At 41.6% G+C, this 15,859-nt stretch overlaps 1 protein-coding gene across 1 annotated transcript in view; it reads left to right on the forward strand.

The window, feature by feature from the left end:
• Positions 1-238: 238 nt before the first annotated feature.
• The window catches only part of LOC114614668 (transmembrane protein 45A-like), a 74,412-nt gene continuing 58,791 nt past the window's right edge, over positions 239-15,859 (forward strand). The window contains exons 1-2 of the mRNA XM_028760300.1: positions 239-260; positions 1,484-1,579. Coding sequence (XP_028616133.1) covers positions 239-260; positions 1,484-1,579 — 118 coding nt within the window. The remainder of the gene's footprint in view (positions 261-1,483; positions 1,580-15,859) is intronic.

Here is a 15,859-nt window from a genome sequence, read left to right on the forward strand (position 1 = left end):
ACATCAGAAATTTGAGTACCTATTCATTGAAGAAAATGCAACAGAAATGGCAGGTGCTGTGATGAGAAAAATTTACAGATAGGATCAAAACATTCAGCTGAAGTCATATCTTACAGTGGAAATAGAAATGAAAGAGGACAACAGGCTTCGGAACAAACGTGTACAGTAGTTTGCTGACCTCTGACTGGACCTCCACTCTAAGAGTGAAGATGAGCCACTACTGCTACCTGAGGTAGTGATGGTGATGCTTCATGTCAGAGGTAAGCCCTGAGTGGCCAATGGGCTGGTCTGTGGTATTTTAATATTGGAATCCACCAGAAAGGAACATCTGTGCATACACTCAAATCTAAGGTTTCTGAAGAGGAATTGCTGCTTGGGGCTATGAATCTTAACCACAACTGGGTCAAACATCTTTATTAACCAAAACAGGAATCATTATAATCCACACATTTAAAAAGTTTTAAAAATTTAGGTTTATCCACTTTGTATGTGAGTGTGTTTGCCTGCATGTGTGTATACACATCGAGCACATGCTTGACGCCTCTGGAGGTCAGATGTATACACTGGAACTTCTGAAACTGGAGTTAAAGATGATTGTGAACCACCATGGGGGTGCTAGGAGTCAAACCCAGGTCCTCTCCTCTATAAGAGCAACAAGTGCTCTTAACTGCTGATCCTTCCCTTCAGCCCCCCAGTGAACACATTTTTTGGGTTTTTGTTTGTTTGTTTGTTTTTTGCCAGTAAGAAATAAGTTTGTTTAGATTCTATACTTTTAAATTTGATGCACTCTTGAAACCATTCTGCATCCTGTTGGTTGTGGGAGTGCTTTCCCTGGAAAAAGTTGTCCAGATGCTGAAGAAGTAGTAGCCAGTTTGTTAATGGTCAGGTGAACCTGGTGATAAAACAAAACTCTATAGTTTAACTTGTTCGACTTTTGAGGCATTGGCTGTGTGGTGTTTGGTCAGGGGAAGGATCCAGCCTTTCCTGTTTATGGATGCCGGCTACAGGCATTGTGATTTTCATTGCTTTCCACTAACCAGTTGAGCATACTTCTCAGACATAAAAGTTTCACCAGGATTCATGATGGATCAGAAGAGACTACCAGCAATGGCCATGACTTTTCTGAATGTAAGTTTGGTCTTAGGAAGTGCTTTGGAGCACTTTACCCAATTCAACCACTAATATGGGTATTGCTGGTCAGTTTTTGCAGCCATGTTTGGTCACATGTCACGATCCAATGGACAGACAGACTTATGATTGTTTCATAGAATAGCAGAAAAAGACAGCTCAGAATGACAATTTTAAATGACTACTTGATCAGCTCACAAGACACACCCTAACTGAACCCTTTTGTCCTTTCATCGTGTTGTAAATGCTAAAAACCTTTGGGTAGTCCGTGTGCATTCTCTGGCAACTTCTCATCCGGTTGTAGAAGATCATCTGCAGTGATTGCTCTCAGCTGGCCGTTGTCAACTTCCCACAGCCAGCAGCTATGATCCCATCTTCAAGGCGCCAGTCATCTTTGCAGAATTTGACCCACCACAGCAGTATGTATCAGTTAGCAGTCCCTGGGACACAGGTAGTGTTGATGCTGAGAGTTGTCCCTAATGTTTTATAGTCCATTTTGAACTCAAAGAAGTAAGTAGCTCAGACTTCCTTTTATCTAATGTTACTATCACAGTATAAAATAAATATAATAAAAACATAGCCAATGAATATTGCCCAAGCATAAAGCAAGATATATGCATTAAAATGATGTGCAGCATAATCATATTTGTTAAGAATGTATTCTGATACACTCATAATTACTTTTCGCCAGCCTAACATTAGCAGGTGCCTTGACCCTGTTGCTTAGGGCTCTTAGGTTGTACCTTTTATCCTATGGCGAATGCTGTTTTATCGTGTGTGAGTGTGTGAGCTCAGCATAAATCATATTGCTTGAGCATTTGAGGCTCTCCCTCTCTGCAGGCCTAGCAGTTTTTCTCCCCTTGGCTATTGACTCCAGCCATGTTCAGTGGTTACAAGACATACACATACATGTAACATATTAGCAACACACTCTGGACTCAACAAACCAGTGAAAGTGGCTCCTTTTGCTTGTCATCTTCCTCTGTAGGCTATGGGTCTATTTTTATAATCTCACCTAACTAAGATTTTTAAGAAATATTTTGTTTTTATTTATTTTAAATGTATATATGTATACACATTTAAATGCATGTATGTATCTGTGGTGGTGGTGGTGAGCTCTGTGCCATTTGAGAGATGGGCCTGCAGAGGGCAGAAGAGGACAAAAGATCCCCTAGGGCAGGTATTACAGTTATTTGTGATCTACTAGGTCCTTTGCAAGAGCGGTATGCACTCCCAACTGCCAAACGATCTCTCTGATCTTTTCACTGGGACTTTATTAACCAGTAGTGGCTTAAATCTGAAATTTGATGGTTCCAGAGACATGTTTGTAAAGGCCAAGACAATCTTTTCTCAATCTTATCATGAGAGTCTGAAAGTCTCTAAAGAGAAAAGTAAAAAATAAGTTAGCCATCTTTTAAGAATTTATATCATACACCAAAAACATGCCCCAAATAAACAGCCATCTACCAATACTCCAGCACTGCTTGGATGAACATCATGTCCTAAGCCCCGTCACCTCAAAGCCCTGTTGTGAGGGTGGTAGGTTTAAGGTATATCCAGAGGAAAGCACTGGACTGCTGGACCAATAGCTGTGTGTGTGTGTGTGTGTGTGTATGTACATACATACAGACACACAGATCAGTCACAGGCACTTGAAATGCTCTTGGTTAGCATAACCTAACATTTCAGAAGTAAGTATTCACATAATAGCAAGGCTCTGGTTGGCTCTGCAGGTCATGAATGTGGCTCTCAATCTTGGAAAATGAAAAGATGTGGGATTAGGCTTTGGTTGAAGCCATATTGTTTGAACAAAATTCAGGATTGCTCTGATGTAATTTTCTGGGTCTGTCTTTGGTTACTGCACATCAAAATATTATCACCAACATGAAGTGGACAATAAGTGCAAATTTTTTAATAAGTGGTTCTCATCAGGAATAATAATGGCAAACTGGGAACTGAAAATGTGGTGGAAGTTTCTGATTGCCCACATTATAACATAATTATTATGAGAGGATTGCAGTCTTGAGACCATTTTAAAAAATGATTTTACTTATTTCTATTTCGTGTGTGTTTGTGTGTGTGTCTCTGTGTGCATATATGTGTATGGTGTGTGTATGTGTGTGTGTGCATGTATGTGTATGGTGTGTGTATGTGTGTGTGTATGGTGTGTGTATGTGTGTGTGTGTGTGTGAGTGTGTGTAAAGTACAGGTGCTTCTACTGTGATATGTGTTTGGAATATGTCTTAGTCAGGGTTTCTATTCCTTCACAAACATCATGACCAAGAAGCAAGTTGGGGAGGAAAGAGTTTATTCAGCTTACACTTCCACATTGCTGTTCAACACCAAAGGAAGTCAGGATTGGAACTCAAGTAGGTCAGGAAGCAGGAGCTGATGCAGAGGCCATAGAGGGATGTTACTTACTGGCTTGCTTCCCTTGGGTTGCTCAGCTATCTCTCTTATAGAACCCAAGGCCACCAACCCAGGGATGGCAACACTCTCAATGGGCCTTCCTACCCTTGATCACTAATTGAGAAAGTAGCTTACCATTTAACCATGTGCATGCCTGGTGCCTGTAGAGGCCAGAAGATGATGTCAGATCTCCTGGAACTGGAGTTGCAGATAGATGTGAGCTACTGTATGGGTGCTGGAAACCAAACTCAGGTCCTCTGCAAGAGCAGGAAGCACTTTTAACTACTAAGCCATCTCTCCAACCCCAGTCAGCTTTTGAGGGCTCAGTTGTAATATGTCATGGGGCAGATTTGCTTGACTTGAACATGTCTTACTATATGACTAACATGAACATGACTAACCTTGAGTACAAGAATCTGGTTTGTGACTTTCCACCTTGTCATACCTGGATGTTTGTATCTTCTCTATGTTTAACAAACCTTGTCATTATTTAACAAACTTTCTACCACCTTGGCATTTGGAAGCCTTCTTTAAAACATTCAAATGTCTGCTTTCTTAATATGAGCTAGAGTTTCCATAAGCTTTTCCAAGGTTCTTCAGTCTATTTTTCCTCTTCTGATTGTGTTTTTTTTTTTCAAATAGCCTGCCTTTAAGGTCACCAAATTTTATTCTGCTATGAATATCTTTGACTGTACTTTTAATTTTCCTTATTTTTTTTTTTAGCTCAGGGATTTGACAATTCAGCTATTTATATACCACACTACCTTAATAAGAGCTAAAGATGCCAGGAGAAAACTGTGCCTGGTTTTAGCATAACAGGGAAAAAACCCTGCTGAATAAGGCAGGAAGACAAAAGTTTCTGATAAAGACCTCTTCCAACTCAAAGCAATATGAGCAATATGAGAAACAGTTTAGATAAGTATCATTCCTGTCTGAGGGTTAGAGAATGAACTTAATTGCTTTAAAATATTTATGACTTTGCTGCCGGGCAGTGGTGGCGCACGCCTTTAATCCCAACACTCGGGAGACAGAGACTGGCAAACCACTCTGAGTTCGAGGCCAGCCTGGTCTACAGAGTGAGTTCCAGGACAGCCAGGTCTACACAGAGAAACCCTGTCTCGAAAAAACAAAACAAAACAAAAACAAACAAAAAAACAAACAAAAAGATCCAAGGTAAAATATTTATGACTTTGCTAACTTACAAAGTTTATAATGGAGTTAAACTCTATCTAAGGCTTGAAACCCTTCATTTTATAGTGCAGTTATGGAGAAACAATTTTTTAAAAAACTAGTCTTACTATGTTCCACTTACATTTTAACCAGTAACTCTGTGGCCTTATTGTAGAGGGACATTCTTACTGGGGAAGAAGATACAATTTCACTTACATATGAGCCTGTTTAGTTAAAGTTTTATAGGCACATCAGTTTTTCACTTAATTTTAGGCAGTCTGTTTACACTGTAAGGTTTTTGAAGAATTTATATCTTTAATTATGTGTATATGTGTGTGCATTGATATGGCCCATGTTTGTGAATGCACATAAGATCAGAGGAAGGTTTTGGATTCCTTGGATCTAGAGTTACCGGTAGTTGTTAGTCTGACATCAGCTGGAACTTGCATTCTCTGGAGGAGCAGGAAGTAAGCCATTTTCTTGTACCTCCAGGAATTGCATAATTTGTCTGCTGCCTTAGCAGGCATTTTGGGGCTGGAATTCCAAAACTGTACTTACACAAGGCTTCACAGAAAATGTTTAGTGGGTAGGTGATTGAAGAGTCACTGGAATTAAAAAGCTTTCATTAAACATTTAGGAATTCTTAGTCTTTTGGATAGAAACTGTGCTTTGGGAGCATAACCTGAGTCCCTGTGTCGCATAAGAGAAATATTCAGGAGAGCAACCTTCTGGGGCCTGTCTGGCATTCAGGTACCCAAGGAAGGCAGCGAAGGAGTATACAATTGGGGCCAAAAGCTGATTACTTTTGGTAATCTAACTCTCTCTCTGGGGCTTGTGGAAAATTAACTCTCTCCTGCTATTCTGGAGCCAAAAGCTGATGACTTTTGGCAATTTCACAGAGAAAGAAGAAAGAAAGAAAAAAAGAAAGAAAGAAAGAAAGAAAGAAGGAAAGAAAGAAAGAAAGAGGGAGAAAAGGAGGGAGGAAGAGGGAGGGGGAGGGGGAGGGGGAGGGAGAGGGAGAGAGGAAGGAAGGAAGTCAGACACACACACATATACACCCACATACACACATATGTATACACACACACGCATACACACACACATACACACACATACACACACATACATACACACACACATACACACACACATACACACACACAGACACACACACACACACACACACTTGCTGGGTGGAGCAGAGCCCCAGCAGTCACAGTCACACTTCATTTTTTCTCTCAGCCTTTTTACACCTTCTTAGACAAAAGTTCTTTATAAAATTACCTCACAGATAAAACGTTACATAAAAGTGAGACTCAGGAGGATGTCAATAGTAAGCTCAAGGCAGTGTTTCATTCTGTAAGTTCATTACAAGTTCAAAGCAACAGTTTCGCATAGCCTTGCTTTATCACAGTGCACATCTGTGGCTATATCCTTGTACCTGACTTAGAATGAATGTTTTTACTTGATCACAAATATATCCCAAGACTATTTCTCATCTCAATGCAATTTATGAAAACTCATTTTTTCCTGATTATGCAGCCTTTACTTATTATTCCGTGAGGAATGGGCACATCTTATTTTTGATTCTAACTTTATTACAACTTTCTACCAAAACAACTAAAACCATTGCTTAAAACTTTTCATCCTATTTGAAATTAAAAAAAAAAAAAATTGAACCAACTCAGGAATTCTATAAGGCATTCCTATCATTAATTGAAGGCTACAGGCAGTGAGGGTCTCCCAGAAACATGAGAAAGCACATAAGTAGCAAGAAGCAATCCTGGGACGATGTCTTTGGGGTTGTGCCTCACCAGAGTGTACCTATAGAAACTGAGCAAGACCGTGTGGACTATCCTCAGGAAACTCACGTGTTTGCCATCGCCTTTCCTAGATGGCTTTTGTCAGAAAGCCTGTCTTCCCCCAAGCTCAAGGAGCACAATTTTTAGAAATCTTTTTTTGATTTATTGTAAATTTTAAATCATGCACCCCAATCCCACTCATCTTCCTGTCCCTCCATACCCACCCTCTGCCTTTGGCAAATCCTCACCACCAAAGGAAACAACAAACAAACAAACAAACAAACTATCTCGCCATGGAAGCTGCACTGTGTCTTGATGTGTAACACAGTATATCCTTTTGCCCAGATAGCTTTACTTGCAAATGTTCGTTGCACTGAGTCATTTGTATGGTTCGAGGTCTCTGGCTTCTGCTACACCATCAATACTGGATCGTCACTGGGGCTCCTTTTGACTATCCTATCGTTCCCCTGGATCATGGAAATCCTGCAGCTTTGTTTCTGCAGGATCAGCTCTTTCATGTGCTCCAGCCCTTCCTAGATGGGATAGATGTTGAGGTGGGCCAACTCAAAGCCCTCAATCTGGGCCAGGGTGGTGGTGGCTGAGTTTGTTCAGATTGCCATCTCTCCTACACCTGTATCACCAGAGCCAGCTCTCCAGCACTGCTCAGGTGAGGGGTGGGGCCAGCGCTCTGGTTCTCACACCCTGAGGTACAGCGGCAGGGTGGGTGGGGAGCCTCCACCACCAAGATAAGAGTTATTGTGCTGCTCAGGTGAGGTGCAGCCTGGTTTCCTGGGTACTGCTGATGGTGAGGTGTGGGGCCAGCTCTTCACTCTGCTCTCAAGCCCTCAGGGCCAGCTCTTCCATGTTGCCCAGGTGAGGGGCAAGGGCAAATCTATGCAGCCCTCCAAAATCTGTGTGGTGCCAGCCCACATGCCAGCCCAGACCAGAGGTGTCCACGTGGTCTTTGGTGGTAATATGAGCCACAGCCACTGACACAGACCCTTGGGGCTGCATGGCTGCAGACCCAGTCATGGTCCTTGGTCTCAGCATGGGCTGGACATCACCATGGCCGTAGGTGGCAGTGCAGATTACTCACCCTCAAGTCTCCATATCTACCTCTTATCACTGTGCCCACATCATTCCACTTCTCTTTCTCCCTCATCTCTCCACTGCAGACTTGCTCATCTTCATGAATCCAGGCCTCCGGGTGCCTTGCCCCTGCTGCATGGTGTTGGCTGGAGATCTCGATTCATAACCAGAGAGATTAGTGCTTTGAAAATGAAACCTAGCTTATTAGGATATATAATTTACAACTAAACATGTTATTTACATCACTGTTTATAGGCTATCTTATAAAATTTACATTAAAATAAAAGTGTAAACTGTCAACTGTACAGATTCTTTTAAACTTCTCTTATATGATATATTTATATACTTTAGTAAAGCTAGCGACATAAAAAGTGGGAATAGCAACAGTATGAAAATAAACATATTCAGTATCTCCAAGTTACTGATCCTAGTAACTACCTTAGTATGTCAAAAATCCACAGAGTGGGTTACCTCACTCAGGATGATATTTTCTAGTCCCATCTATTTGCCTGCGAACTTCATGAAGTCATTGTTTTTAATAGCCGACTGGTACTCCATCGTGGAAATGTACATTTATCATCCTGAATGAGGTAACCCAGATAGAAAAGAAAACATATGGCATGTACTCACTGATAAGTGGGTATTAGTCTAAAAGCTCACAATGTCCACGATACAACCCACAGACCAAATGGAGCTTAGGAAGAAGGAAGATCAGGGTGTGGACGCTTCAGTCCTGCATAGAGGAGGGAACAAGATGATCACCAGAGGTGGAGGAAGGGGGGACCTGGGAGGGAGAGAGGAGAGAAAGGAAAAAAGGAGGGAGCAAGATCAGGTACTGAAGGGGCAGGAGAGAAGTACAGAGGGTCAGGAAATCGAATAAAAATATGTAGCAGTTGGGGATGAGGAACTGGGGGTAGCCACTGGAGGGTCCCAGATGCCAGGGAAGCAAGAGGCTCCCAGGACCCAACAGGGATGACTTTATCCAAAATACGCAGAGAAGGGGAGATAGAACCTGTAGAGACCACGCCCAGTAGATAAGCATGGCCCCTGGGTCGAGGGATGGGGCCACCTCAAAGTTATTAACCCAGAAATGTTCCTGTCCAGAGGAAAGACAGGGACAAAAACAGAGCAGAGACTGAAGGAAAGTCCATCTGGGGACCACCTCAGCTGGGGATCCATTCTGTCTGTATACACCAGACACTGTTGCTTTTTCTAAGAGGTGGCTGCTCACAGGAACCTGGCATGGCTGTTCTCGGGGAGGTTCTGCCAGCACTTGACCAATGCAGATGCAGATACTTGGTTCCAAACATCAGACTCAGCTCTAGGACCTCGGTGGGCGAGCTGGTGGAAAGACTGGAAGAGAGGAGGAGGTATAACATAGAAGAACAATGTTGGCTGGTGGGACCACTCAGTGCTCCCAGGGACTATAGCACCAACCAAGGAGTGTACAGGGAAGGATTCAGGGCTCCAGACACATATGTAGCAGAGGATGGCCCTGTCTGACATCAATGGGAAGGGAAACCTTGGTTCTGTGGAGGTTTGCTGCCCCAGCATAGGGGGGTGATAGTGGGATGGGAGTGGGTAAGTGGGTTGAGGTGCACCTCATAGAATCAAAGGGGAGGAGGGAGAGGGCAGATGTGGGATGAGGGGGATGTGGAGGGGTAATCTGGAAGGGGGATATCATTTGTGTTGTAAATGAATGGAATTATTAATAAAAACTCCACAGATTGTCAATTGTATATAAAATGATATAGTATTTGTCTATTACCTTTGCATATCCTTCTGTATTCTTTAAACCTCCTCTACACTACTTACACTATTTAATACAATGTAAAATCTATGTACATCACTTTTTGATCCTATTTTTTTAGGGAATATGTTCAAACAACAGTTTGTACATTCTCTTTTTTTTTTGTTGTTGTTTTTTGTTTTGTCTTTTCCAGACCAGGTTTCTCTGTGTAGCTCTGGCTGTCCTGGACTCACTCTGTAAGATCAGGCTGGCCTTGAACTCAGAAATCCACCTGCCTCTGACTCCCAAGTGCTGGGATTAAAGGCATGTGCCACCACTGCCTGGCAAGTTTATGCATTTTCAACACAGGTACATTTTCTATCCTCTGAATCCAAAATGAATTCACCAGGTTGAATATCTAGAACATAAAGTCTATTTAAGGCCTTTATGTTTTGGTCTTAGGAAAACAGTCTGTGTTCAAAAAAATCATTGAATACTTGTGGCTTTCCTTTCTTCATCCCAAAAAATGTTTGGAAATGCCAACCAGATTGGATCGTGTTTCTCAATTTCATTCTTCACATATGCCTGAAAATAGAATTTTTAAAAATGTAGTGCAAGCCCATTTACTGTTAGTAGAAATAATCTCAAGAAGATTACAAGTCATTTCATGTGTTATCTCATTGTTTTAATCAAATAGGTCATCAACAATTGGCTTACGCTGTAAAAACACACCCCTTATTATATCAGTCACTGAGAGTCACAGTCATGTGCATAATGAACTTCTGTCCTAGAGTGGCTATGATATACAAGACTTTGTATTTTCTCTGTGAATGAAGCCATTAACATATGATAAATGGAGTTATTGAAATTATTACTAAGAAGATGTGGAAGTCTATCAACTGATCAGGCCTTTGTTGTCTGATTGTTGGGTGAAACATGGGAGCATGTTCAGCTTCCGGAGCATTTCTACCCTCTTCTGATCATTTTCTTTGGAGTCTGAGAATAGAAAGTAGAGGAATGAGAGTGAGTATCTGAGCATGCAGATGAAACTCCACAAGACGGCAGAGAGGGGAAGATATTTGAGTAAGGAACAGTTCTGAGTTCTACATCAAGAAGATGGGCGCTGCCAGTTGTTTATGCCCCAGTTTCTGACAGTAGGAAGACAGAATGTCAAATGGCATCTGAGGATGCTGAGTGACCGAAGTAGGCAGTTGAAATGGCTGGCTCTCAGGATGACTTGCACCATATTCTAAGTGCTTCTGGCTTTATACTTGAGAGTACCCTTCAATGAGAATAAAAAGACAAAAGTTATTTAAATAGATTTTCTGAAATGTTTTTTAAAAAGTTTTTTTTTTGAGAGCTACCGCTACATCTTCAGTAAATGTTCAACTCTGTGAATCTATCAATGATGTTTTGATGTGCCTCTTTAGGGTATCTTTCTTTTTGAAATAATTATTTAAATATGTTTCATAGTTATCCTGATGTCTTAGGCAATACTAAAATCATCTTTCATACATAGAACTGGATATTGCAATAGTCAAGGTTCTCCTGAAAGAATCAAAAGGATATGTAAACATATGAGATTTACTACGAAATAAGTATTTACTAAGCAATCTGGTGTACACGATTATAAACCTAGAAGCCCATATCACCTGCAAGCTGGAAGCACAGGGAAGCCATTGTGTCTCAGGCCAAGTCCAAAGGCTTTGGAGCTGCTCAGTCCTGCATGGTGTTATGGAAGAAAAGATGTCACATGGTCCCTGTTCCTGGAACAGAACCAGCAGAGTATGGGTCTTCCATGAGTGTTGACAGTTGCTGAGTGTGAGGATTGTTAGTATAATATATATCTTCATGTTCCTCCTTTGGGAAATACTCTACCTGATTATTGGGGAACGTTCTTCCTGCCAAGGTTAATGAATCCATGAAAATCAGAGACAACACACGTCTGAGAGGCAAAGGTGTGTCTATATCCTTAGCAAAAATGGTAAATGATGAGACCTTCAGAACAGCCCTTGAAGTTGTGGAAAATATATAATTTCTCAATTATGCAAAATATAAGGATCCAATATGAATTATATGAAGAGCTTCATGGACTTAAAAGAACAGAGGCAGTTGCACTATGAGCTAGCTTGTCAGAAATATAGAAAGGCAGTCAGATACAAAGGCAGGCAAATTCCTGAGTTCAAGGTCAGCCTAAGACAGAGCAAATTAAGGTTCAGGCATGGTTAGAATGGTAATCACAGGATCCCATCCAGCTAAATTTATTTTCTGTGCTTACAATGGCAGGCAGGTCTCTGAATTCATTTGCAGTGTTGAAAAAAATGTTCCAGTTGTTCTGGACCCACCTGAAGACCAAGCTGCACATCTGCTACATCTGTGCTAGGGGGCCGAGGTCCAGTCTGTGTGTGTTCTTTGGTTGGTAGTTCAGACTCTGAAAGCCTCAAGGGTCCAAGTTAGTTGACTCTCTTGGTCTTCCTATGGAGTTCCTATCCCCTTTGGGGGTCCACAATCCTTCCTCCTATTCTTCCATAAGAGTCTCCAAGCTCCATCCACTGCTTGGCTGTGGGTGTCTATATCTGAGTCAGCTGCTGGGTGACCTTTCAGAGTACAACATGTTCCAGTCTGAAAGCATAAGAGAGAATGGGGGTAAAGAGGTCAGCTCAGGAACTTTGGAAAGGTCATGGGACACTAGCCCCTCTGGAGGAGAGAGGCTAATTAGCATTCTTTGGTCATGGGGACTCTTGCTGCTCCAGAAGGAGAGGCTAATTAACATTCCTCAGACCACAGGAGTTGGAGGTAAACTGACCTGTTAGTCAGGACACATTCCACAACACAGGCCTTTGGCCACCCACAGTCAAGGGAAGTCCCTGTCCTTTCCTAAAGACCAATCAGTTTAAAAGTCACACTGTTCTGCCAATCATATTGTGCCTAGTTGCTGTTTCTCTATTTCATCCCTGAAAACTGTATAAAAACTGGCCAAATTCAGGTATGGTGGTTCACACTTATAATCTCAGTACATGGGAGACCGAGGCATGAGGATTACCAAAATTTGAGGTCAGTTTGGGGCATATAATGAATTCTAGGTTAGCCTAGGCTGTATAGCAAAACTAACTAACTAACTAACTAACTAACTAACTAACTAACACAACAAAAAGCAATAATGTTTTTGACATATTTTCTGATATCTATGATTTTAAAATTTTTTTTATTGGATATTTTATTTATTTACGTTTCAAATTTTATCCCCTTTCCCAGTTTCTCTTCCGGAAACTCCCTACCCTATTCCCCCTCTCTCTGCTTCTATGAGGGTGCTCCCCTATCGACCCATCCACTCCGGTCTTCCTGCCCTGGCATTCCCCAACACTTGGGCATCAAGCCTTCACAGGACCAAGGGCTTCTCCTCCCATTGATGCCTGATAAGGCCCATTTTCTGCTACATATGTGGCTGGAGCCATTGGTCTTTTCATGTGTACTCTTTGGTTGGTAGCTTAGTCCCTGGGAGCTCTGGGCTGGTCTAGTTAGTTGATATTGTTGTTCTTCCTATGGGGTTGCAACCCCCTTCAGCTTCTTCAATCCTTTCTCTAACTCTTCCATTGGGGACTCTGCTCAGTTCAGTGGTTGGCTGTGAGCATGTGCCTCTGTATTTGTCAGGCTCTGGCAGAGCCTCTCAGGAGACAGCTATATCAGGCTCCTGTCAGCAAGCACTTTTTGGCATCCACAATAGTGTCTGGGTTTGGTGTCTGTATATGGGATGGATCCCCAGGTGGTGCAGTCTCTGGATAGTCTTTCTTTCAGTCTCTGTTCCACAGTTTGTCTCCATATTTCCTCCTGTGAGTATTTTGTTCCCCTTATTAACACAGTCTACCTTTTTCCTTTTCAAAACTGTATCTACTTTAAAATGAATCTTAACATGTATCTTACACAGTATTTCTGCTGGGCAGCACTGAGCTATCTTCTGACTAACTCTCAACTCTTTATTTCTATTGCCTAAATTTTATTTTGTATGTTTTATTAAACATAAATATTATATAATTTATTTATCCTAGGAGCTATTTTGGAACATTTCTTCTAAATGAAAATATTCCCTCTGGGAGAGAAGAAAATGACTTAGGATGTAAGAGAAACAAGTAAGTTCCAGGAAGTGAATGAATCTTATGAGGTGCAGGAAGTTCCTGAAAGTTACAACATTAACAAAGCCTCTCTGAGATTATGTATGCATATATGCCATGACTGTTGGGAAAATGAGAAGGAGCAAGGAAGGGAGTGAGGGAAATAGAGAGTGGGGAAGCTGGCCAGCTGCCTACAAGTCATAGATGCAGCTTTTGTCCCTTCACTTGTCAGGGTGATGCAGCTGCCTTTGAGTCATCAAAGAGTTCCAGAGATGTAGCTTTTGTTCCTCCACTTGTCAAGGATGATGCAGCTGCCTTTGAGTCATCCATCCACTTACAAATAATCCCTCACCTATGCTTCAACTGATCTCAAAAAATTCACTCACAAACACCAAGGCAAGAACTTTCCTTTGCTTTTCCTGTGTCCTGAGCCCTGCTTATCCACTGAGCAGATATTTAATAAGCACTTACATTGTGACAGGCACACAGTGGTGGGCCAATAAGCTTACGGCTTCACTAAATTAGACATGAGTGGAAATTTTTTCTTTGAATTATTTTTGTGTATGATGTATGTGGTGTGTGTATGTGTGTGCATGCGTGTGTGCCCACTTGTGGTTCCCAATGTACATTCATGAGTGTGCAGAAGCTAGCAAGGATGTCCTGTCCTCTATCATGCCTCACCTTACTCCCTTGATACAGGGTTCTCACTGAACCTATAGCTCTCTGTTTGAGGTTAGGCTGGTACCAAGCACCTGGAATCTTCTTGCCTCTGATCTCCAACTCTGGGGTTACAGGAATGGGCAGCAACACATGTTGTCTTGTTATTGTTGTTGTTTTGTTTTCCTTAGGTGCTAGAGGCTAGAAATCAGGTCTTCTTCATACCAGTGGAGCAAGCAGTATAACTCATGAAACCATCTATGTAGCTCCAGAACTCTTTTTCTTATTTGGTATCCAGTGCCCTCTCTCGGGTAAATACACAATTTTTCACATCTCCATATGTATTATGTACATGTGGTTTAAGAGCATTACTATAAAGAGCTGGAGCCAGAGAACTTGGTCTAATTCTGTCTACTTCAGGCAAGCCCTTATCATATATTACTCTTAGAATGAGAAACTGGTTTTATAGTTAACATTTCCATCATAAAATGAAAACGACTTGCTCACATAAGAAGTATTTGACATGCGTCCAAGTAATGCAGAAGCATATAAAATATAAAATGACAGTCTTGCAGGAAGGTTAGGGATATAGCTCAGCACTGGAGTCAAAGCACTCCAGTAACTGACCTCTGGAGGGACAGACTCAAGCTATGAGTTGGACAGACAGTGGGCCTGAATCTCTCCTTCACTAAAGGAAAAATTGCCACCAACATTTTCCAATAAAAAGTACAGTACTATAGCATTTCCTATGAAGACTCTCATATGTTTATTAAGCAAAGTAAATATTTAGCAATTTTTATGACCCACAAGTACTGGCTTCAGACACCAGCAGACAAAGAGACCTTAATATACAGTGCAGGTGACTGACATTTGATATGATAGAAATATTAGATAGGCAAAACAAGTTACTGCAAATTCTAATTTTCTACCTTTAGTTTTTTTTAATGAGTTATCTGAGAATTTTATACCCTGTCCTTTAATCCCATTCCGTCCCTTCCTCGCACTCCTCCTAGATTCATTCCTTCTACCCCCATATCATAGCTTTGTGTGAAAGTGAGAACAACTTTGTGTTCTCATTTTCTTCAGACCCATCAAGTCCAGTTAGCACTACTTACATACTGTTGGGTGTGTAGCCATCCCTGGAGCACATTAGCTCTACTACTACATAGTTAGGCCTACTACTATTAGGTAGTTCTATATTACATCTGTAGAGAAGATGGGTTCTTCTTTTTCTAGAAGCTATTAATTACCAGCGTCCTCTCAGTTAGAGATGGGACTTTTATGCTCCTTTGTCCCCTCTGTGCTGGGATTTTGTCTAGCTTGAGCTTGCACAAGACTGTCTGTCACAACTTCTATGAATTCATATGTGTGATTACCCTTTTGTATCTCTGTAAGTCATTCACTGTCTGTGGCACTTGCCATTCTCTGTTCTTCCTCTTTCGCAATAGTCCCTCCCTGAGCCTTGGCGGGAAGAGGGTGATGCCAGTGGCCCATTTAGGGTGGAGCACTCTGAAGCGCTTCATCTCTGTACTGCAGCCAGTTATGGTTCTCCGTGTTAACTGCAATAGGAAGCTTTACAAACACCACACTTATACATCATAAATAAGGTAATGAGTGATAGAGAAAGAAACCCAATGTCAGCCTCTGGTCTCCACATAAATGTGCACATGTACCTGCATAGAAGTGCACACATTCACATCTGAACATTTCACATTCATAAAACACACACACACACACACACACACACACACACACACACACACACA

Source organism: Grammomys surdaster, unplaced genomic scaffold (genome assembly GCF_004785775.1).
Source record: "Grammomys surdaster isolate TR1022 unplaced genomic scaffold, NIH_TR_1.0 126398, whole genome shotgun sequence".
In the NCBI taxonomy this organism is placed as follows: Eukaryota; Metazoa; Chordata; class Mammalia; order Rodentia; family Muridae; genus Grammomys; species Grammomys surdaster.